This window comes from Melanerpes formicivorus, unplaced genomic scaffold (assembly GCF_026170545.1).
Source record: "Melanerpes formicivorus ecotype bairdi unplaced genomic scaffold, bMelFor1.0.p_v2 SCAF_81, whole genome shotgun sequence".
NCBI classification, from domain to species: domain Eukaryota; kingdom Metazoa; phylum Chordata; class Aves; order Piciformes; family Picidae; genus Melanerpes; species Melanerpes formicivorus.
Genome location: NW_027142433.1, coordinates 1,548,602 through 1,568,936, shown reverse-complemented (window position 1 = coordinate 1,568,936; position 20,335 = coordinate 1,548,602). Strand labels below are relative to the sequence as shown.

Here is a 20,335-nt window from a genome sequence, read left to right as displayed (position 1 = left end):
GAACGCGCCCGCGAACGGCGTGAGTAAGCGGTGCTGCCGCGGGAGGCACAGCCCCAAGCGACAGGAGCTCCGGCCAGGCAGAGCTCACGCTGGTGCTGCCCCCGGGACATTCAGCCGCGCTGGGGCACCCAGTCCCTACAGCCGCGGGTGCCACGCACAAGAACGCAGAATCACAGAGAGGTCAGGGCTGGAAGGGAGCTCAAGGCTCAGCCAGCTCCAACCCCCTGCCATGGCCAGGGACACCTCACACCACAGCAGGTTGCTCACAGCCACATCCAGCCTGGCTGCAAACACCTCCAGGCAGGAGGCTTCCACCACCTCCCTGGGCAGCCTGTGCCAGGCTCTCACCACCCTCATGGGGAACAACTTCTTCCTCACAGCCAATCTCAATCTCCCCATTTCTAGTTTTGCTCCATCCCCCCCAGTCCTATCCCTCCCTGACACCCTCACAAGTCCCTCCCCAGCTTTCTTGCAGCCCCCTGCAGATCCTGGAAGGCCACAATGAGGTCTCCTGGGAGGTCTCCTGCACAACCCCAACTCCCCCAGTCTGTGCTCACAGCAGAGCAGCTCCAGCCCTCTGCTCCTCCTCCTGGCCCTGCTCTGGACACCTTCCAGCACCTCCAGATCCTTCCTTTATTTAGAATAAACCAATCCAGTTTGGAAGAGACCTTCAAGATCATCACGTCCAACCCATCAACCAATCCAACCCACCTAAACAACTAACCCATGGCACCAAGCACCACATCAAGTCTCTGGAACAGAGGCTCCAGAGCTGGCCCCAGAGCTCCAGCTGTGGTCTCAGCAGAGTGGAGCAGAGGGGCAGAATCCCCTCCCTGGCCCTGCTGGCCACACTTCTCTTGCTGCAGCCCAGGCTCTGCTTGGCTCTCTGGGCTGCAAGTGCTCACTGCTGGCTCCTGCTGAGCTTCTCCTCCCCCAGCACCCCCAGGTCCTTTTCTTCAGGGCTGCTCTCAAGCCAGTCCCTGCCCAGCCTGTATTGGTGCTTGCGATTGCCCCAACTCAGCTTCAGGACCTTGCCCTTGGCCTTGCTGAACCTCATGAGGTTGTCATGGGCTCAGCTCTTCAGCCTGTCCAGGTCCCTCTGGATGGATCCCTTCCCTCCAGCTGTCAGCAGCAGTACACAGCTTGGTGTTGGCAGTGAGCTTGCTGAGGCTGCCTCAGTGCCACTCTCCATGGCACCAAGATGGCAAGATCACAGCCCTGTCCCCAAGCCCCACGGAGGGTGCCCCAGAGCCTGCTCAGCCACGTGGCACTCGAGCAGCAGTCCCCCAAGACAAAGGTGCTGGGCAAGGCACTCTGTACTGAAGCATCATTTATTCATCACCTGGATCAAGCACACATCTGCTCAGCAACGGTGCGTGAGGCGGCACGAGGGTCCACAGCTAACCCAAAGGGAGGCACGTGGTTACAGGGTCTGGCACAGCAGGAGAAGCTTTGGAAGGCTCTGGAAAGGCAGCCTGGGTGCAACAAGAAGTGCTCAGGCTCTGCTGTTGGCAGGAGGCTGGGAGCCAGGGGCAGGAAACACCAGGAACACCGCCAGGATCAGAGCTGCCTTGTGCTTCGGCAGGGGTTGGAGAAAGCAGTTACCCTCCTTGCCTCGAAGAGAGAGGGGGAGGTGCAAAGAACCTGCCCCCTCCCTGCTCCCACACAGACAGGGGAGGTTTGGGCTGGATGTCAGGGAGAAATTCTTCCCAGCAAGAGATTGGCCATGGGAATGTGCTGCCCAGGGAGGTGGTGGAGTCCCCAGCCCTGGAGGTGTTTAGGAAGAGCCTGGCTGAGGCACTCGGTGCCATGGCTGGGTTGATCAGATGGTGCTGGGTGAGAGGTTGGACTGGATGATCTTGGAGGTCTTTGCCAGCCTGTTTCATTGTGTGGCTGTGTGTGACAGCAGGGGCAGAGGAAGCACAGCCATTCTTCACCTGGCAGTGACATTGCCTTCTCTGACCAGCTCTGAAACCCAAACACCACTAAGCCACAGCTGAGCACTGCTGTGCTTCCCTCACACACAGCGCTCCGAGGGGACACAGCCCCTGGGACTGCCTCCCCCTGGAGAGGAGGGCTGAGTGCCCTGCCCCCCACCAAGCAGATCTTCCCCTCAAATGCAGCCTGCTGCTTTCCACCTCCAGCTGGCCCCTGGCTGGGACTGCACAGCTTGGTGCGACACCAAGGGCTGGTGGGGGTGGGGGGAGCTGTGCCAGCAGCACAGACCAAGAGACTCTGCGAGCATCTCAGCACTCCTGCAGCTCCAGCAGGCAGTAATTCAGAGGTGAGGAAAGCCAGGCCCAGCCAGGCACACACCACAACAGATGCCTTGGACTCAGTCACCACACATATTGAGACACAATCCAGAGCTAAGGAACTGAGAGGTTTTAGCAGGGCTGAAACTTAGGCCAAGCCACCAACAGATCACTGAGAAGCTTAAGAGGGAGCTTCAGCTTGATAGAGAAAGGCCCTGAAGGCAGAGGGTGAGGGATAGTGACAAAATGCTTCTGCTCTGAGGTGCTTCTAACCCCCCCTGCATCCCACAGCCTGGAGAGGGAAGCCAGGGGCTGGATCCAGTGACAGGACAGAGATCAGCATCTTCAGCTCTTGCCAGGAGGAGCAGTTGCAAAAAGCAGCTCTGGGTTTTCCTGTTTCCACAAGCCCAGTCCCCAGGCCTGGTCAATGAGCATCTGGAGAGGAAAGCTGCTAGCAGGAGTCTGCTGCTTGAAGATTTATTTAGCTCCTACTTGAAGCAGCTCAACAAACCCCCAGCCCGACTCTGGAGGAACAGCTCTGCCATGCTGCAGGAACAGGCAGCAGCTTCTCTCTACAGATTAAGCCTGGCACAGCTTCTCTGTCTTAGCTGGAAAGAGCTGTGCTGGGAAGATGAGAGAGCTGCTCCCAGCCCCAGGCAAACACATGTGAGAACTGAAATGCAGGCAAGTTCTGCACCTGCACCTCAGCATCTCCCCCCTGCAGGTGACAGATCCCACCCCCTGCACCCAGCAGAGCTCCTGGTGGCCACAGCAGGCTGGGAGTCGGTGGGGCAGCTGCTCTTGGCTCTGCTGCCCACTGCCAGGCAGACAATGCAGCCACCTGCATGCTGCTGACATGATGGCATTTCCAGTGTGGGCTTCTGGGCTCAGCCCCCCAGGGACAGCAAGAACTGAGAGCTGAGGAGGCCAGGCAGTACCTACCAGTGCTCAGAGAGTACTTCAAACACCCTGTTCCCTCCCCCTGCTGATCAGCCCATTCCTCTCAGACACGGCAGGTGCTGCCCTGCAGGGGCAGCCTCATTGAAAGCAGTGAATCACACTCTGCAAAGCTGCCTTGCAGCTACGTGCACCAGAGCAGCACCATTCCCAGGAGCAGCCTCAGCAAGCAAAGCACACTCAGAACCCATGCTGCCATGACTGCTCTTCCCTGGAAAAGCCACCAGGAACAGTCAGAGAGGTTGGTCCTGGCTGGGGGAGGTTTGGGAAGAGCCAGAGCAGACAGGACTTGGGAGAAGCACTCAGGAAGCACTGCAGACAACACTGCAGCTCCTGACACACTGCACACACATGCACAGGGCAAAGGAAAAGGAACAGCAGGAGGAACTGCTCAGGGCAGGACTGCAGCAAGTCCAGCAGCAGCATGGTGCCAAAAGAGGGCAAACTGCAAGGTCATTCAGGTCTCCCTCCAGGGAAGGGCAGAGGTGGTTTGGGCACTGCCCACAGGTACTGCAGCTGGAGAAAAGAAGTCATGAGGGCTCTCCTCCTCACTACAGCTGGTACAGGGCAGAAGCCAGACTATGCTGGACCCCCCTTAAACAGGGCTGTGCCACACTGTACTTGCCAGGAGCGAGGTGCTCACCCCTGCAGGGAGAGGCTCCACTGGGTGCTCAGGTTTGCACCCCCTGGGAAACAGCCAGCACCCACCTCCCGGTGGCAGCTGCACAAAGGAGCTTCTGCCTCTGCTCTGAAGCCACACAGCATGCTCTGGGGAGGGAGCAGTGAGGCTGCTCACCCAGGTTTTTCTCACCAGGAACATCCCTGACACTGGGGAAGACCTCCTGCTGGTCAGTCAAGTCTGATCCCAGGCTCCCAGGCTGCTAGGGGTTGGAAGGGACCTCCAAAGCTCATTGAGTCCAACCCCCCCTGCCAGAGCAGGAGCACAGAACCTAACACAGGTCACACCTGATGACTGACAGAGGCCTTTCCATGCAGGAGCTCAGATTACCTCAGGCCCTTTGTGTAACCTGTGAAGGACCAGAAAGTGTCAGTGCTTCTAATCTACAAGCCTGGGGAGCTAAAGCCAGACCAAACCCCCCCAGCAGAGAAGCCAAGCATGGGACCAGGACAGACAAGGTTTGCTCTTTCTTATGAGGCTCCCAGGGCAGGAGTCCTGCTGAGACACAAAGAACACTGCCTGCTGAGGCACTCCTTTCCAGAGCTATCACCTAAAGACACCTAGGGATGATCTGGCATCAGGGCTGGGGAGCACCAGTGCCAGCACAGGGACGTGCTGCAGAGGTGGCTCTACACGAGCAGGTTCTCACATCACCTCCAGCTACAAAGTGCTTGCAGGTTGTGCCCAGACTGAGGCTGGCACTGCAGTGATGCCCTCTACCCAGCCACCATCAGCCCCTGCCCACCTGAGGGACAGAAGAGAAGTCAGCTCTCTGCAGGCAGCCTCACCCACACCTCACTGCCCAGCGTGCCACCTGTGCCAGGTGGGATGGATGGCTCTCCGCAGGTCACAGGGTGGTGACAGGGCAACGCCTGCAGGCTCAGCAGGTCTGATTCCACTGCCTCCTTCAGCACATCTACCTGATGCAAAGACTCAACACTGCTCCTGGTTTGCTTTAGAGCAGCTGGTGCTTCTGCTGCTTTGCTTTACTACAGACACCACCAAAAAGCAGGGAAGCCTCCCTCCTCCTCCTGCTCCTCCCCTGCCCTGGAGAAGAGAGCAGGCACAGGAAAGCTTCACAAAGAAATCCCCTCCCTAGAGCCAAGCCAAGTGCTGCTAAGGCAAAGACTTTAAATGTCCTCACTTCAAAGCACTTGCCAAGGTTGCTCAGCCTCCCAGAGCCACCACTGCTGCCAGGCAAGCCCCCAGCAGGGCACAGCCACCCCCCAGTGGAAACGAGCAAGCACAACACACATACAAGCACAGGCTGAAAGCCATCCCGGCCTCCTCTGCACACCACGAAGCAGCAGGAAAGGTTTCAAAGCCCAACCAAGTCCCTTGCATCTCTCCTTCATACAGGTGACTCAAAAGCAGGGCTAGGAAGCTCTTTCATACATTCAGCTGTAAGAACATGTGAGGGAGAGGAGCAAGACAACTCTCCTGATTGTTGCTACTGCCTACAGCAAGTTTTGGTACAGATATCCTCTCTTATAGGCACTCAGGGGGTAAAACGTAGCCACCACAAACTTGCCATCAAAAATCTTTCCAGTCAGCATTTTTTGGGCAGCTTTGGAATCAGCAGCATTTGCATATTCAACAAAGACCTGAAAGAGATTGAGAGAGAGAGAGAGATTGGGAGGAGCAACAGGACTTGCAGTGCAGCATGTCCCACCCCCTCCCACCCCACGTCCCCCTCCACCCTCGGCTGAGCCCCGAGCAGTGGAGCTCCAAAGGAAGGAGCTGCACCTCTGAGTTGGGATTTCATCTCCTGCTCCTCATTTCTAAAGGCAGCTTCCTCTCCCACTCATTGGCCTCTCCCTTTCCCTCCTGCATCCTGGCTTGCCTGCTGAAGGCACTCGGGCACCTCCCGGGCCAGGCAGCCTTACGTAAGCAGGAAGCAACCTGTGCTGTCCTTCAAGCCAGGCAGTTATTTTCAGCAGAGTCATCATCAGTGGGGAGACTTCCAGGAGCTGAGCAGCAGTCCTGCAGCACACAGAGTGCATGCAGGAACACAGAGCCTCCCCCCTCCACTCACTCACTTGGCCTTTACCAGGATTCTCCTTTGGGATAAGCAAGGAAACTACGGGTCCGTACTTCTGACACTCCTCCCTGATGTCCTCCAGGATATCTGGGAAAGAGAAGAGCTGCTTGTCCTTCACCTTGCAGACTGGGGTGAGCCAAGAAACAAATCAAGGCCTGATGAACACACCCAGAACACTCATTCCACACACTCACTCCCCAGTTTAAATCAGACGTGGCCCTCGGTACCAGGAGGTCTGTGGTGCCAGGTTGGACTTGATGATCCCTGAGGTCTCTTCCAACCTTGGTGATTCTGTGGGTCTGTAAGATGATTGAGAGGTGCCAGGGCAGAAGCTGAGACTGCTTAGAATCATAGAACCACAGAACTGGCAGGCTTAGAAGGGACCTCAAGGCTCAGCCAGCTCCAAGCCCCTGCCATGGCCAGGGACACCTCACACCACAGCAGGTTGCTCACAGCCACCTCCAGCCTGGCTGCAAACACCTCCAGGCAGGAGGCTTCCACCACCTCCCTGGGCAGCCTGTGCCAGGCTCTCACCACCCTCCTGGGGAACAACTTCTTCCTCACATCCAATCTCAATCTCCCCACTTCTAGTTCTGCTCCATCCCCCCCAGTCCTATCCCTCCCTGACACCCTCACAAGTCCCTCCCCAGCTTTCTTGGAGCCCCCTGCAGGTACAGTAAGGCCCCAGGAGGTCCCTTCCAAGCCTGACAACTCTGTGATCATGAGGTCTGTCAGCACTGAACCAAAAGAAGATAAACTTCTTTACTAAGTACAGATGAAACTCTGGGATCCTTCAAGCACTCACTCTCAAGCTCTGCTGCCTGTCTCAGTCTCTCAGCTTACTCTCTGTTGGTGCAGCTGACCCACTTGGTACCAAATCTCAGCTGAGCAGCTCTTTACTGCCTGTTCTGGCACCTGTTCATTGCTCTCCTGCTTGCTTTTGCCTCCCTGAAGCCAAGCCCAGCAGCCTGTCAGCTGGCACTGCTGGATGGAACTCCACAGCCTGCACCAACCTTCATATTCTTCTTCACACTGCAGAGAAGCATCACTCAGAACATTCAGCAGCCTCAGCACAGGTGTGGGGAGCATCACCAAATCTTCAATATGAGGAGCTGTTTGACACCCAGGGAGAGGAGAGAAGAAATCAGTGTCACAGGAGCAAGCCAACAGGAATCTGCCTCAGCAGCCACTGCTGCCCCCCAAGCTCTTACTGCTCTGTGCAGCACAGCTTTGCTTCTCTTGCTGTCACCTGCACTCACAGCCCCTGCTCTCCTTGCTCCCAGCTTATCTCCACCTCTGCACTGACAGACTCCTCCCAAGGGCTCTGCAGTTGCACTGGGGCCAACAACTAAACCTGCCTCCAGAAACTACAAAGCTAGCAGAAGTTAGGGCTGGAGTTATGTCTGCTTAGCTCAGCTTCAGGAGCTGAGGTGATCCCAAGAGCTGTGGCTAGCTGAGCAAGCTGCCCCCAGGCACCTGGGGCAGAGGGAAGGATGGGGCAGGTTCAGCCTATGCCTTTAAGAGCTTTCACAGATCCTGAGCAGAAAAGCAGCACAATGTCAATAAGTCACTGCTGGGGGCAGGAAGGGAAACCAAGAGAGCCCTGACCAACCCCACTGGGGAGATGTCCACCACAAAGGTTCCACCCACCACAAAGAACTGCTCTGCAGCCTGCCTCCCCTGCTCCTGCTGCCAGACAAGCTGCAAGCAAGCTTCTGTAACTCCAGTCCTCAAGTTAGCCCAAGGGGCAAGCCTCAGGCCTCTGGGATACCTCCCAGCTCTTCCCTCCACCCCATGCCAACCTTCCTGCCTTCCAAACCCAGCTGCAGTGCAGTGGTTTTGAAGGCCACCACACAATCCTGCAACAGAAAGTGGGGAAGCAAAGTCAGCTGCTTACAGCAGGCAGTGCCACAGAGCAAGGCATGGCCACGAGAGGCTGGGCACAAGGTGGCTGAGCAGTGATCCTGTGAAGAGCTTCACAGGGGCAGAAAGCAAGCCCACTGCCATGGCACACTTGGCTCTAGAACACAGGCAGCTCCAGGGTGGCCTGGAGCAGATCATGGACACTGCTGGGGAAGGAGGACAGAACTAAGGTGGAGAGACAAACTGTGGGAGGTGTGTCTGAGAGCACACCCAGGCTCCAGACACTCAGAGCAGCAGGGACAGTGCCACTCCCTCATGTCCCTGCAAGGGTCTGCTGGGCCAGTCATGAACTCACCCCTGGGAGTTAATGGTGGTGTTGGTACTGGCAGCTACAGCAGCCAGGCACTGCTGCAGCACCCCACAGCTCTCCCACCTGACAGTGAGGGAGGGGAGAGAAAAGGAGGGAGACAGCTCCAGCTCTCCAGCCTGAGCCTCCTGACTGTTTGTAAAGGACTATTAGCACAGCTCCCCTACCTGACAGTGAGAGAGGAGAGTGACAAGGGAGAAGACAGCTCCAGCTCTCCAGCCTGAGCCTCCTGACCAGGTCAGCAAAGAGAGTGGACTGTGACTGCCTTGGAAATACTTCTCCAAGCTAAGCAAACAACACTTATGAAGGAGGTCAGATCTCTGCCAGGCAGGGACAGAAGGTGTTGGTGTCAGAGAGCCAGAGGAGGTGACAGGCAAGCACACACACTGCAAATCTCCTACCTGGCATGGAAGAGTCCTTCTGAGGAGCTCAGGGCATGAAAGGCTTTATCAGTGCAGCTGCAGCCCAGAGGGTGCTGAGGGAAAGCACTCCAAGGGGGCTGTGCTCAGATAACCAGCTCCAGGTGAACCTCTGCCAGCACTTTGCACAGGACTGCTGGCAGCCAAGAGACAACTTCAGATGAACTGAGGGCTGAAAGAGTACTCAAGCATCACCTTGCTCTTGTATTCACCCCAGCAAGCCTGTCCTTCATTGCAGGTGTCTTGGTTTCAGAGAGGGAGACAAAGCAACCCCCAGGACTCACAATCACAGAACTCTCAGGGCTGGAAGGGGCCTCAAGGCTCAGCCAGCTCCAACCCCCTGCCATGGGCAGGGACACCTCACACCACAGCAGGTTGCTCACAGCCACATCCAGCCTGGCTGCAAACACCTCCAGGCAGGAGGCTTCCACCACCTCCCTGGGCAGCCTGTGCCAGGCTCTCACCACCCTCCTGGGGAACAGCTTCTTCCTCACAGCCAATCTCAATCTGAACCATCTGGGCTTCTTGGAACCAAGTGACAAATGCATCTCTTGCAATCTCCTTCTGCCCTGGGAGGTTCTTTCTGCCCAGCTGCTCTGCTCCTCTTCAGAGAGCCAGGTGAGAGCAGCCACACTGATATGGGGCAGCCTGCAAGCAGCTCAGGAAAGGAGCTGATGAGCTGGAAAGCCAGGGCTTGGCTGTGAGTGACAGGGAAAGACACTCTCAGCTGTCCCTGCTCTGAACAGAGGGACTGTGTCCAAGTGGAGGGCACTGACAGATCATTTGCTGCCTTCCTAGAAAAGCAACAGCAACTAAATGCTTCTTTGTGTGGAGAGGATTGGCAAGGGAGGGCAGCAGCAAAGAGGACTGAGAAGGGGGGAAGCTGTTCTGCAAAGTAAGCAGAGCAGCACCTCCCCAGGTACAGTTAGAGGTCTGCGTGCTGAGAGCCAGGCCAGAAAGCATTGCCAGGGTGCTGCTCCCTCTGCTCCAAAGCAGTGCTGCCTGCAAGGCTCAGCCATGCAAGGTGGCTTTGACTACAGCCCCAGCTCGGGGATGCAGGAGGAGTGCCACAGCAGGAGCAAGGTTGGCAGGCAGCTCAGTCCCTCCCCCTGGCCTCAAGAGGCCACACTTCATCCTCAGGGCGAGGCACAGCGAGCAGCGCAGGCAGAGCAGGGCCCAGCCCGACAATGGACCCCCCCAGCATGAGCTTGTGCTGCAGGGACTGGGTGCAGAGCTCCTCACTGCTGGGCTTCAGAACGCTCCTGAGGAGGGCTACTGGCTGGCTTTTGGCACAGACACCGGGGAGGGGAGCCCCAGGGAGGGGAGGGGAGCCCCCAGCCCGGGAGGGCTGCAGGGAGGGAGAGGCTGGGCAGGGCTCTGACCTGCCTGAGGTGGCAGCACAGTGGGCTGGGGAGTGGCACAAAGAGCAAAGGAGCAGTGGCAAGGCCAGAAGCAGAAGCAAGGGAGCTGAAGTGCAGCCTGTGCTGCTCCAGGAGGTGCTGAGGAGGCCCTGGGCAGGGGCCCAGGCACAGCTTACCGAAGGGAATGCTGAAGAAGGGGCTGCACAAGGCCTTCTCCGCCGAGGCTCGCTTCCCCTGGTCACAATGGAGCATGCTGGAAGAGAGGAGACTCCCATGGGCCTGCACCTGACCTGCCTGCACTGGCAAGCCCAGCAGGGGCTGGAAGTTTTGCTCCATCCCCCCCAGTCCTATCCCTCCCTGACACCCTCACAAGTCCCTCCCCAGCTTTCTTGCAGCCCCCTGCAGATCCTGGAAGGCCACAATGAGGTCTCCTGGGAGCCTTCTCCTCTCCAGCCTGCACAACCCCAACTCCCTCAGTCTGTGCTCACAGCAGAGCAGCTCCAGCCCTCTGCTCCTCCTCCTGGCCCTTCTCTGGACACCTTCCAGCCCCTCCAGATCCTTCCTGGCACAGAGGCTCCAGAACTGGCCCCAGAGCTCCAGCTGTGGTCTCAGCAGAGTGGAGCAGAGGGGCAGAATCCCCTCCCTGGCCCTGCTGGCCACACTTCTCTTGCTGCAGCCCAGGCTCTGCTTGGCTCTCTGGGCTGCAAGTGCTCACTGCTGGCTCCTGCTGAGCTTCTCCTCCCCCAGCACCCCCAGGTCCCTTTCTTCAGGGCTGCTCTCCAGGCAGTCCCTGCCCAGCCTGGATCAGTGCCTGGCAGCAGTGGGAAAGCAGCAACACTGTTTGCCCTCCTCCCTCTTTGCTGGTTTAAGGCAGGGCTGTCAGAAACAGTTTCCAGCTTAGCCCAAACACAAACTCCGCAGCAGGAAGTGGCAAGCAGAGAGAGCCCATGGCTCAGCATGGCTGTGCCCCCAGCCTGCTGCCCCCAGCCTGCTGCCCCCAGCCTGCTGCCCCCAGCCTGCTGCCCCCAGCCTGCTGCCCCCAGCCTGCTGCCCTCAGCCTGCTGCCCCCAGCCTGCTGCCAAGCTCGGAGCCGCTGAGGCAGCGCTGCTACCGCTCAGGCCTGGTACCCACAGCAGCAGGGAGATCCCACAGGCAGGAGCTGGGAGGGGGCTCTGAGACACCAGGAGCAAGGCAGCAGTGAGGAAATGTGGGAAGTACCTTTTGATAAGGTCTCTGAGGTGATAAGCTGGAATGGCTGAATTCACCACCCCCTCACTGGCAAAGATGCGGTCGATGATGGCAGAGCTGTTTGCCTGGGGAGAGAGGAAACCAGAGCTTGGGGAGGGGGAAACCAACCCAGGGCAAAGCCTGCAGGACCCCATCCTCTTCAGGACTGGATCACAGGATGTCAGGGGCTGGAAGGGACCTCTGGAGAGCATCCAGCCCAACCCCTGCCAGAGCAGGAGCAGAGAACCCAGCACAGGGCACACAGAACACATCCAGAGGGGGCTGGGAAGGCTCCAGAGAAGGAGACTCCACAACCTCTCTGGGCAGCCTGCACCAGGGCTCTGGGAGCCTCCCAGGGCAGAAGTTCCTCCTCATGCTGAGCTGGAACCTCCTGTGCTGGAGTTTCCATCCACTGCCCCTTGTCCTATCCCAGGGAGCGAGTGAGCAGAGCCTGTCCCCTCCCTCCTGACCCCCAGCCCTCAGCTATTGATAGCCATTGATCAGATCCCTCTCAGCCTTCTCCTCTCCAGACTGAACAGCCCCAGGGCTCTCAGCCTCTCCTCATGAGGCAGTGCTGCAGCCATGGAGGCAGAAGGCTCTACTGCTATGGCACTCTGGGAGGGATCCCCAGCACTGCAGCCTCACACACTAAAGCAGCAGGCCCACAGCAGAGGAAGCTGTCCCCAGCTGCCTGTGTGAGAGCTGCACATTTCCACATGCAGGCCAAGCTCTGCTGCCCAGGGAGGTGGTGGAGTCCCCAGCCCTGGAGGTGTTGAGGAAGAGCCTGGCTGAGGCCCTTGGTGCATGGTTGGGTTGATCAGATGGTGCTGGGTGAGAGCTTGGACTGGATGAGCTCTGAGGTCTTTTCCAGCCTGGTTCATTCTGTTCTGTTCTACACTGTGGAGGTTCTGATGCTGCAAGGATAATTTCACTGGGAATGGGAGCACAAAACCAAACTGCTTTCATAGAGGACAGAGCCAGGCTCCAGGCTCACAACAGAGCCTTCCTCCTGCTTTCTCAGCAGACAGCCTTACACAATGCTCCAAGCAGAGCTAACATCAAGACTAAAACCAGCAAATCATTCCCTTGGCATTGTGCTGCTGAGCCCTGGCAGCCCTCTGCCATCCACTTCTTTCTTCCTTCTGAGCCAGCACAACTCACCTCCTGAATCTTGGCAAGACACAGGCTCCAAGCACAGACCCCTGGACTTCAGCTTTCAGCAGCCTGCACAGGGGCAGCATTCAGACATGCCAGTGCCACAGGGCAGGCAGCTGCTTGTGGCCCTGGAAGCTTCATTCTCAGAATCACAGCAACAGTCAGGCTGGAGCAGAGCCTCAGCACCACCAAGCCCAGCCCAGAGCCCTGCTCTGCAAGGCTCACCCCTAAACCACAGCCCCAAGCACCACAGCCAAACCACCTTCAAACACCTCCAGCCTTGGGCACTCCACCACCTCCCTGGGCAGCACATTCCAGCCCCTGACCACTCTGGATGGGAACCAATTCCTCCTCCTGTCCAGTCTGAGCCTCCCCAGGGGCAGCTTGAGGCCATTCCCTCTGTTCTGTCACTAATGACCTGTGAGGAGAGACCAGCAGCAGCCTCTCCACAAGGTCCTTTCAGGGAGCTGCAGACAGCAGTGAGGTCTCCCTCAGCCTCCTCTGTTCCACACCAACCCTGCCCAGCTCCCTCGGGCACCCTCAGGCCATGGCACTGCAGCAGCATCCAGGGCACACTGCCCCCAGGGCAGCTCAGACTCACCTTCCATTCCTGAGATTGGACTGTGTGTTTCAGTTTCATTCCTGAGAACATCTCCAGCAGGACGACCCCCAGGCTCCAGAGGTCGACGGCGGAGGTGCAGTCGGCGTCGCTGGGCAGCCCGGCCTGCGCCAGGCGGTTCTGCAGCTCGGCCTCGGGCGCGCGGTACCCGTCCGTCTGGATGTACTTCACGTCCTGGCCAGGGCCAAACACACACAGGTCACCTCCCACACCCCACCTGCAAGCAGGCCCACGAAGGCCCTGCCAGATGGCTTGCCAAAAAGCCACTGTGAATAGACCAGGCCAGGTTGGAAGAGACCTTCAAGATCATCGCATCCAACCCATCAACCAACCCAACCCACCCCAGCAGCTCACCCACGGCACCAGGCACCCCAGCAACTCTCCTCCTGAGCACCTCCAGTGACAGGTCTACATTCTCCTCTCTGGAGGTGCTGGAGCCAGCAACCTGTGGGTTGGTGCAGACCCCCCCCAACAGCCCACAGGCTGCTGGAAGGTGTCCAGAGCAGGGCCAGGAGCAGAGGGCTGGAGCTGCTCTGCTGTGAGCACAGACTGAAGGAGTTGGGGTTGTGCAGGCTGGGGAGGAGAAGGCTCCCAGGAGACCTCATTGTGGCCTTCCAGGATCTGCAGGGGGCTGCAAGAAAGCTGGGGAGGGACTTGTGAGGGTGTCAGGGAGGGATAGGACTGGGGGGGATGGAGCAGAACTAGAAATGGGGAGATTGAGATTGGATGTGAGGAAGAAGTTGTTCCCCAGGAGGGTGGTGAGAGCCTGGCACAGGCTGCCCAGGGAGGTGGTGGAAGGCACTGCCCACACAGCTCTTCCTTCTCCACCTCACAGCCAGAAGTGCTGCAGCAGCCAGTGCCTGCCCAGCTGCCAGAGGAAAGTCAGATGTTCACACCCTCCCTGCTCAAGGGAAAACAGGAGAGGACAGAATCCCACTGGAGGGACTGCTCTGAAGGTCTGCAGCCCAACCCCCTGCCCACAGCCCACACCTGGTGGCTCAGCAGGCAGCTGTGGCTGTGCCTAGCCAAGTCCTGCAGGAGTCCAAAGGCAAACTTCATGCTGCACCTTTTAAAGGCAGCAGGCCTCTGGTTTTAGACCTACTGGTGTGACTCAAGGCATGACAAAGACTATGCAAACCTACTCCCTGGATGAGGGCCAGGGCTGGGGATCCTCAGCAGGGCGCATCCAAGCCCAGGTGGATCCAGGACCCTTCCTGGATGAGGCCCAGGGCTGGGGATCCTCAGCAGGCCACATCCAAGCCCAGGTGGATCCAGGACCCTTCCTGGATGAGGCCCAGGGCTGGGGATCCTCAGCAGGGCACATCCAAGCCCAGGTGGATCCAGGACCCTTCCTGGATGAGGCCCAGGGCTGGGGATCCTCAGCAGGCCACATCCAAGCCCAGGTGGATCCAGGTCTCTCCCTGCCAGCAGTCTGCAAAGGGCCTTTCCAGGCAGCAGAGCTCAGAAGCTGTTTATGAACTCAAAAGACACATAAGAAATGACACAGACACTGCTGCTCAGTGTCCCTCCTCCTATCAGCAAAGAGCAGAACCCCCAGAGTGGCCAAAGCAGCTGCTCAGCAGCCCCACCAAAGGAGGCTGGGAGATAGTCAGTGCCAGCAGTGAAAAGGGCAAGGTGGAGCTCCACTCCCTCTAGCTAAAGCAGCTGGGGAGGTGCAAGTGGCTGCAGCCCCTGCTCTGTGCAGAGCCATTCCCTGTCAGACACTAACAAGAGGAAAGGTCAAGCAGAGAGAAGCTGAGCAGAGCTGCCCCAGGTGAAAGGAGTGTGGTCTTGACTGGGGTAAGGAAATGCTGCTGCCCAGGGCAAGGGTGCTGAGGGGAGGCTGGCACCTGCTGCACATTCACAGCAGGGGCAGGAGGTTCAGCCAGCCAGCTGATTCCTGAGAATGGCTAAAGGAAGCAGGCTGGGAGGAAGTCAGAGGCAAATGAAGCAAACAACTCACAGAGCAAGCAGCAGAATTCAAGCAATGGAAGCAAATCAAATCTGCATTAGAGAGAGGACAGCAGGAGGGTGCTTTGTGCTGAGAGACTGCAGCAGATGACCAGCAGCCAGCCAAGAAGCTGGGAGAACATGGAGGAGGTAAGCAGCACAGCCCCTGGACCAGAGAAGTCAGAGGCAGGCCAAGCCCACAGCCCTCTGACAGCCACAGATCAGAGCATGCTCTGCCCTCTGGCACTGCCACACCAGCTGGCTGCACTCCAGCACCAGCCAAACCAGTGGGAAAAGGACAGGGATTCAAAACCTCTGAATGAGCACAGTCACAGAGCTGGCAGGGCTGGAAGGGAGCTCAAGGCTCAGCCAGCTCCAACCCCCTGCCATGCCCAGGGACACCTCACACCACAGCAGGTTGCTCACAGCCACCTCCAGCCTGGCTGCAAACACCTCCAGGGGTGAGGCTGCCACCACCTCCCTGGGCAGCCTGTGCCAGGCTCTCACCAAAGCAAGAGGGAGTCAAAGCCCAGCAGAGCTGGAACAGGAGGGCAGCACAGGGATGGCTTTGTTTCTTTGCTGCCATCTGTCCATGTCAGCACAGGATGGACACTGCCTCCCCACAGCCCCAGAACAGGCTGCTGCCAACACAGTGACATGGGAAGGAAACACCCAGACTTCCTGAAGAGGAGAAGCTGCTGCATATAAGATGAAAGGAAAGACAAGGCCAAGGACACTGCCAGAGGCGATGCTGTGAGTGGGGAGGAGGATGGTGAAGCCTGGATCCCCAGCACACAGGGTAAGAGGCAATTCCTCAGGCCTGGGTGCTCCCACTGTCTGCCCACATTAAAAGGAGCACACTTCCCAGGAGGCTGAGGCACAGCTTCAGCAGGGCATGAGGAGCTTGGGAGTCTGTGGTCATGTGTGGCACAAAGCCTAAGACATCAACAGAAAGCAGAGATGTGCAAGAATGGGAACTGGGGCTTCTGCTCCCAGGGCCAGGCAATGCTTGAGCCCTCTGCACAAAGCCCTCAGCACCAAGCTCAGCTACAGCCCTCAGCAGGTCACCCCAGGAGCAGCACAGACCCACACAGCTCAACACAGAGCTCAACAGCAGCATGAGGAAGGGACTGCAGCACTGCCTGGGGAGCAGAGGCTGAGAGCCCTGGGGGGTTGGAGTCTGGAGAAGAGAAGACTTGAGAGGGATCTGATCAATGTCTATCAGTAACTGAGGGCTGGGGGTCAGGAGGGAGGGGACAGGCTCTGCTCACTTGCACCCTGGGATAGGACAAGGGGCAGTGGATGGAAACTCCAGCACAGGAGGTTCCAGCTCAGCATGAGGAGGAACTTCTGCCCTGGGAGGCTCCCAGAGCCCTGGAGCAGGCTGCCCAGAGAGGTTGTGGAGTCTCCTTCTCTGGAGCCTTCCCAGCCCCCTCTGGATGTGTTCTGTGTGCCCTGTGCTGGGTTCTCTGCTCCTGCTCTGGCAGGGAGGTTGGACTCAGTGATCTCCAGAGGCCCCTTCCAGCCCCTAACATCCCATGAGCCTATGTTGCAAACCTGATTGCCCTCTTTGAAGCTAAGCCCAAAGTCAATGAGCTTGAAGCACTCCTCCTCGGCGCTCCACAGGATGTTGCGTGGCTTGAGGTCTGCGTGCACGTAGCCTTTGTGGTGCAGGAAAGCCAGGGCCTCCAGGACGTCTCTGGCACAGTGCTGGATCATCCACATGGAGCAGCCCTGGTTGCTGGAGTGCAGCAGCAGCTCAGACACACTGATGTCCAGCAGCTCCAGCAGCAGACAGCGAGAGGGGCCGTTGGCAGAGTAGTGGTTGGTGAACACGCCGTAGAGCGTCACTGTGGGGAGAGCAGAGTCACAGCAGCCAGGCTGGAGCAGACCCCAGCAGCACCAGGCCCAGCCCAGAGCCCTGCTCTGCAAGGCTCAGCCCTAAACCACAGCCCCAAGCACCACAGCCAAACCACCTTCAAACACCTCCAGCCTTGGGCACTCCACCACCTCCCTGGGCAGCACATTCCAGCCCCTGACCACTCTTGCCAGCACAAAATTCTTCCTCCTGTCCACTCTGAGCCTCCCCAGTGGCACCTTGAGGCCATTCCCTCTGCTCTGTCACTAATGACCTGTGAGGAGAGACCAGCAGCAGCCTCTCCACAAGGTCCTTGCAGGGAGCTGCAGACAGCAATGAGGTCTCCCTCAGCCTCCTCTGTTCCACACTAACCATCCCCAGCTCCTTCAGTCTCTCCTCATCAGATTTCTCCTCCAGGCCCTTCCCAGCTTCCTTGCCCTGCTCTGCCCTGGCTCCAGCCCCTCCACATCTCTCTGGGATTGAGCTGCCCAGAACTGGACACAGCACTCCAGGTGTGGGCTGAGCAGAGCTGAGTGCCAGGGGACAATCCCCTCCCTGCTCCTCTGGCCACAGCACTGCTGAGCCCAGCCAGGATGCCTTTGGCTTTCTTGGCCTCCTGGGCACACTGCTGGCTCCTGTTCAGCTGCTTGTCCATCAGCACCCCCAGCTCCCTGTCTGCCAGGCAGCTTCCCAACCAGATCTGCCAGAATCAGCCGGGTTTGGAAGAGAGCTCCAAGATCACCAAGTCCAACCAACCATTCAACCCTAACTACCCAAACAGACCATGGCAGCAGGGGCCTCAGCCAGGCTGCTCTTAAACAGGCCCCAGGGATGAGCAATTACCAAGGCCATCATCACACTCCACTGCTGCCCAGAGGACCACAAAGGCCCCAGGGGGCAGCTCATCTGTTTCACAGTGTGACATTGAGAGAGCTGGAGAGCCAGACTGCAGAGGGAGCCCTGCCAGGCCTCCCCTGTGGGCTCTGGGGAGAGGGCAGTCTCACCTGCCCAGGCTCTGGGTGCTCCTGCCCAGAGGACAGCCCCCAGGGCACGGATAAGCAGGAGCTGGGGGTAAAACAGAGCTGGTCCTGCTGGCTCTGGGACAAGCCAATCTCTTCCCATGACTGACCCAGCCCAGGGGGAACCCCAGCCCTGAGCACCCAGGCACACAGCAGCATTAAACAGCACTTCACACACTCACAATGAAGAAATCACCAGTGCCAGGGCAACCTGGGGCTCTCCAGCTGCCACCTCTGACAGGCAGCCTTGCTCCTGTGCCAGGCACACTGCCACCCAAGCAGGCAGACCAAGGGCTGGGTGTGCAGGCACTGCAGCCTGGTAGCCAGCAGGGCTCTGGGGGGCACCTCGGGCAGCCTTACCCAACGGAGTCTGGGGGGGCCTCGCCTGCAACAACCCACTCTGAGCCCTGCAGAGGCTGGCACCCATCTCCTGCCCACCCCAGGGAATGATTGGCAGGTGCCCAGGGCCAGAGCAGAGCACCCAGAGGTTGCCCCGCAGGAGTAGCAGCAAGCAGCTGCCCCAGGGACAGCACTTTGTGGTGTGCAGGGCCCTCGAACCTGCCAGCACAGGGGCAGCAGCCCAGGGGGCACGCTGGGCTGGGGGCGTTCCTGGCCCTGCCTCCTGGGGCAGTTCCAGGGGGAGGCAACCAATACTGCCCCCAGGGCCGGGGCCGCCCCTGCCGGGTTTGGGGGACCCCCTCCTGGTCGGCAGGCAGTTCCTCGGGCGGCTGCGGTGGGGACCGGCCCGGAGGCACCAATCTGCCCTGCAGAGACTGGCTGGGGGGGGGCCGCGGGAGCCATGCGGGAAGTGAGGGCCGGGGAGAGGGATCGGGGGGGGGGGCGGAGGGGTGGCAGGGCTGGAGGCGGGGGGGGGGACACGGGGGGGTGGCAGGGCTGGAGGCGAGGCGGGGGGGGGGGTGGCAGGGCTGGAGGCGAGGCTGGAGGCGAGGCCGCGGGGGGGGGGTGGGGGTGTCGCGGGGCCGTTACCGATGTTGCGGTGGCCGCGGAGGTGCTCGAGCGCGGCGCGCTCCTTGCGGAAGCCGTACTCGGCGCAGTCGGCGGCGGGCGGGCGGGCGCCGGGGCGGCGCGCGGGGCCAGGCCGCGGCGGGGGCGGCACGAACTCCTTGACGGCGCCGGGGGGAACCCGCGGGTCCCCGCAGCAGCGCACCCGGTAGACGGAGGCCGAGGAGCCGCTGCCCAGCGGCGCCTGCACCTCCCACAGCCGGCCCAGCGCCTCCAGCAGCGGCGCCGCGCCCCACACGCACCCCGACATGGCGCCGGCGCCGCCTCACATCGCCGCCCCGCCGCCGCAGCCGCCCCGCCGCCGCCGCCACAGCCGCCCCGGCGCCCGGACCGGCTTCCGCGGCGCCCCGGCCGCCATGACACCGGAAACGGGGCGGGGCGGGGGCGGGGCGCCGCCCGGGCTCCACCCCCCGCGCGGCGCGGGGCGGAGACAGCGGCGGGGCGGGGCCGGCGCGGGGCTCCGCGGGGATGCTGTCCGCGCAGCGCCCGGAGCAGGGGGATGCCGTCCCGGGGCTGCCGTCCGCACAGAGCCCGGAGCAGGGGGATGCCAGCGCGGAGAGCAGGGGGCTCCCGTCCCGGGGATGCCGTCTGCACAGCGCGGGGAGCAGGGGGATGCCGTCCCCTCTGCCAGCTCCTCCAGCAGGTGACCAGAGAGCCAAGCAGAGCCTGGGCTGCAGCAAGAGAAGTGTGGCCAGCAGGGCCAGGGAGGGGATTCTGCCCCTCTGCTCCACTCTGCTGAGACCACAGCTGGAGCTCTGGGGCCAGCTCTGGAGCCTCTGTGCCAGGAAGGGTCTGGAGGTGCTGGAAGGTGTCCAGAGAAGGGCCAGGAGGAGGAGCAGAGGGCTGGAGCTGCTCTGCTGTGAGCACAGACTGAAGGAGTTGGGGTTGTGCAGGCTGGAGAGGAGAAGGCTCCAAGGAGACCTCATTGTGGCCTCCCAGGATCTGCAGGGGGCTCCAAGAAAGCTGGGGAGGGACTTGTGAGGGTGTCAGGGAGGGATAGGACTTGGGGGGATGGAGCAGAACTAGAAGTGGGGAGATTGAGATTGGATATGAGGAAGAAGTTGTTCCCCAGGAGGGTGGTGAGAGCCTGGCACAGGTTGCCCAGGGAGGTGGTGGCAGCCTCCTGCCTGGAGGTGTTTGCAGCCAGGCTGAATGTGGCTGTGAGCAACCTGCTGTGGTGTGAGGTGTCCCTGGCCATGGCAGGGGGGTTGGAGCTGGCTGATCCTGCAGGTCCCTTCCAGCCCTGGCCGTTCTGTGATGTGATGCAGGCCCTCCCCTCCCCTCCCACCAAGGCACTTCTGTGTGTCTGTGATTAAAAAGGAAAAAAGAAAAGGAAAAAAAACAACATTTATTGTGCAATCTGACTCTTGTGTCCCAAACTACACCCAGGTTGCAGACAGCATAAGTAGAGGCACTGGCCCAGCACTGCAGCTTCCCCCGTGGGAGGATGCTGGTTCCTCAAAGAGGGGCTGCAAGGCCTTGTGCTCACCACCACACACAGTGCAGCACACCCATGGACACACTCAGGTCAGTCTTTGTCTG

At 59.8% G+C, this 20,335-nt stretch overlaps 1 protein-coding gene across 1 annotated transcript; it reads right to left on the bottom strand.

The window, feature by feature from the left end:
* Positions 1 to 1,315: 1,315 nt before the first annotated feature.
* On the bottom strand, positions 1,316 to 19,158 carry UHMK1 (U2AF homology motif kinase 1). The gene is made up of 8 exons (XM_068164592.1): positions 18,758 to 19,158; positions 16,451 to 16,743; positions 12,926 to 13,117; positions 11,161 to 11,255; positions 10,119 to 10,195; positions 6,946 to 7,044; positions 5,931 to 6,019; positions 1,316 to 5,495 (listed from the first exon to the last, which is right to left on the bottom strand). Exons 1-8 carry the CDS (start codon positions 19,041 to 19,043, stop codon positions 5,349 to 5,351), a joined length of 1,278 nt encoding a protein of 425 aa, XP_068020693.1. The 5' UTR covers positions 19,044 to 19,158; the 3' UTR covers positions 1,316 to 5,348.
* Between the last annotated feature and the right edge of the window lie 1,177 nt (positions 19,159 to 20,335).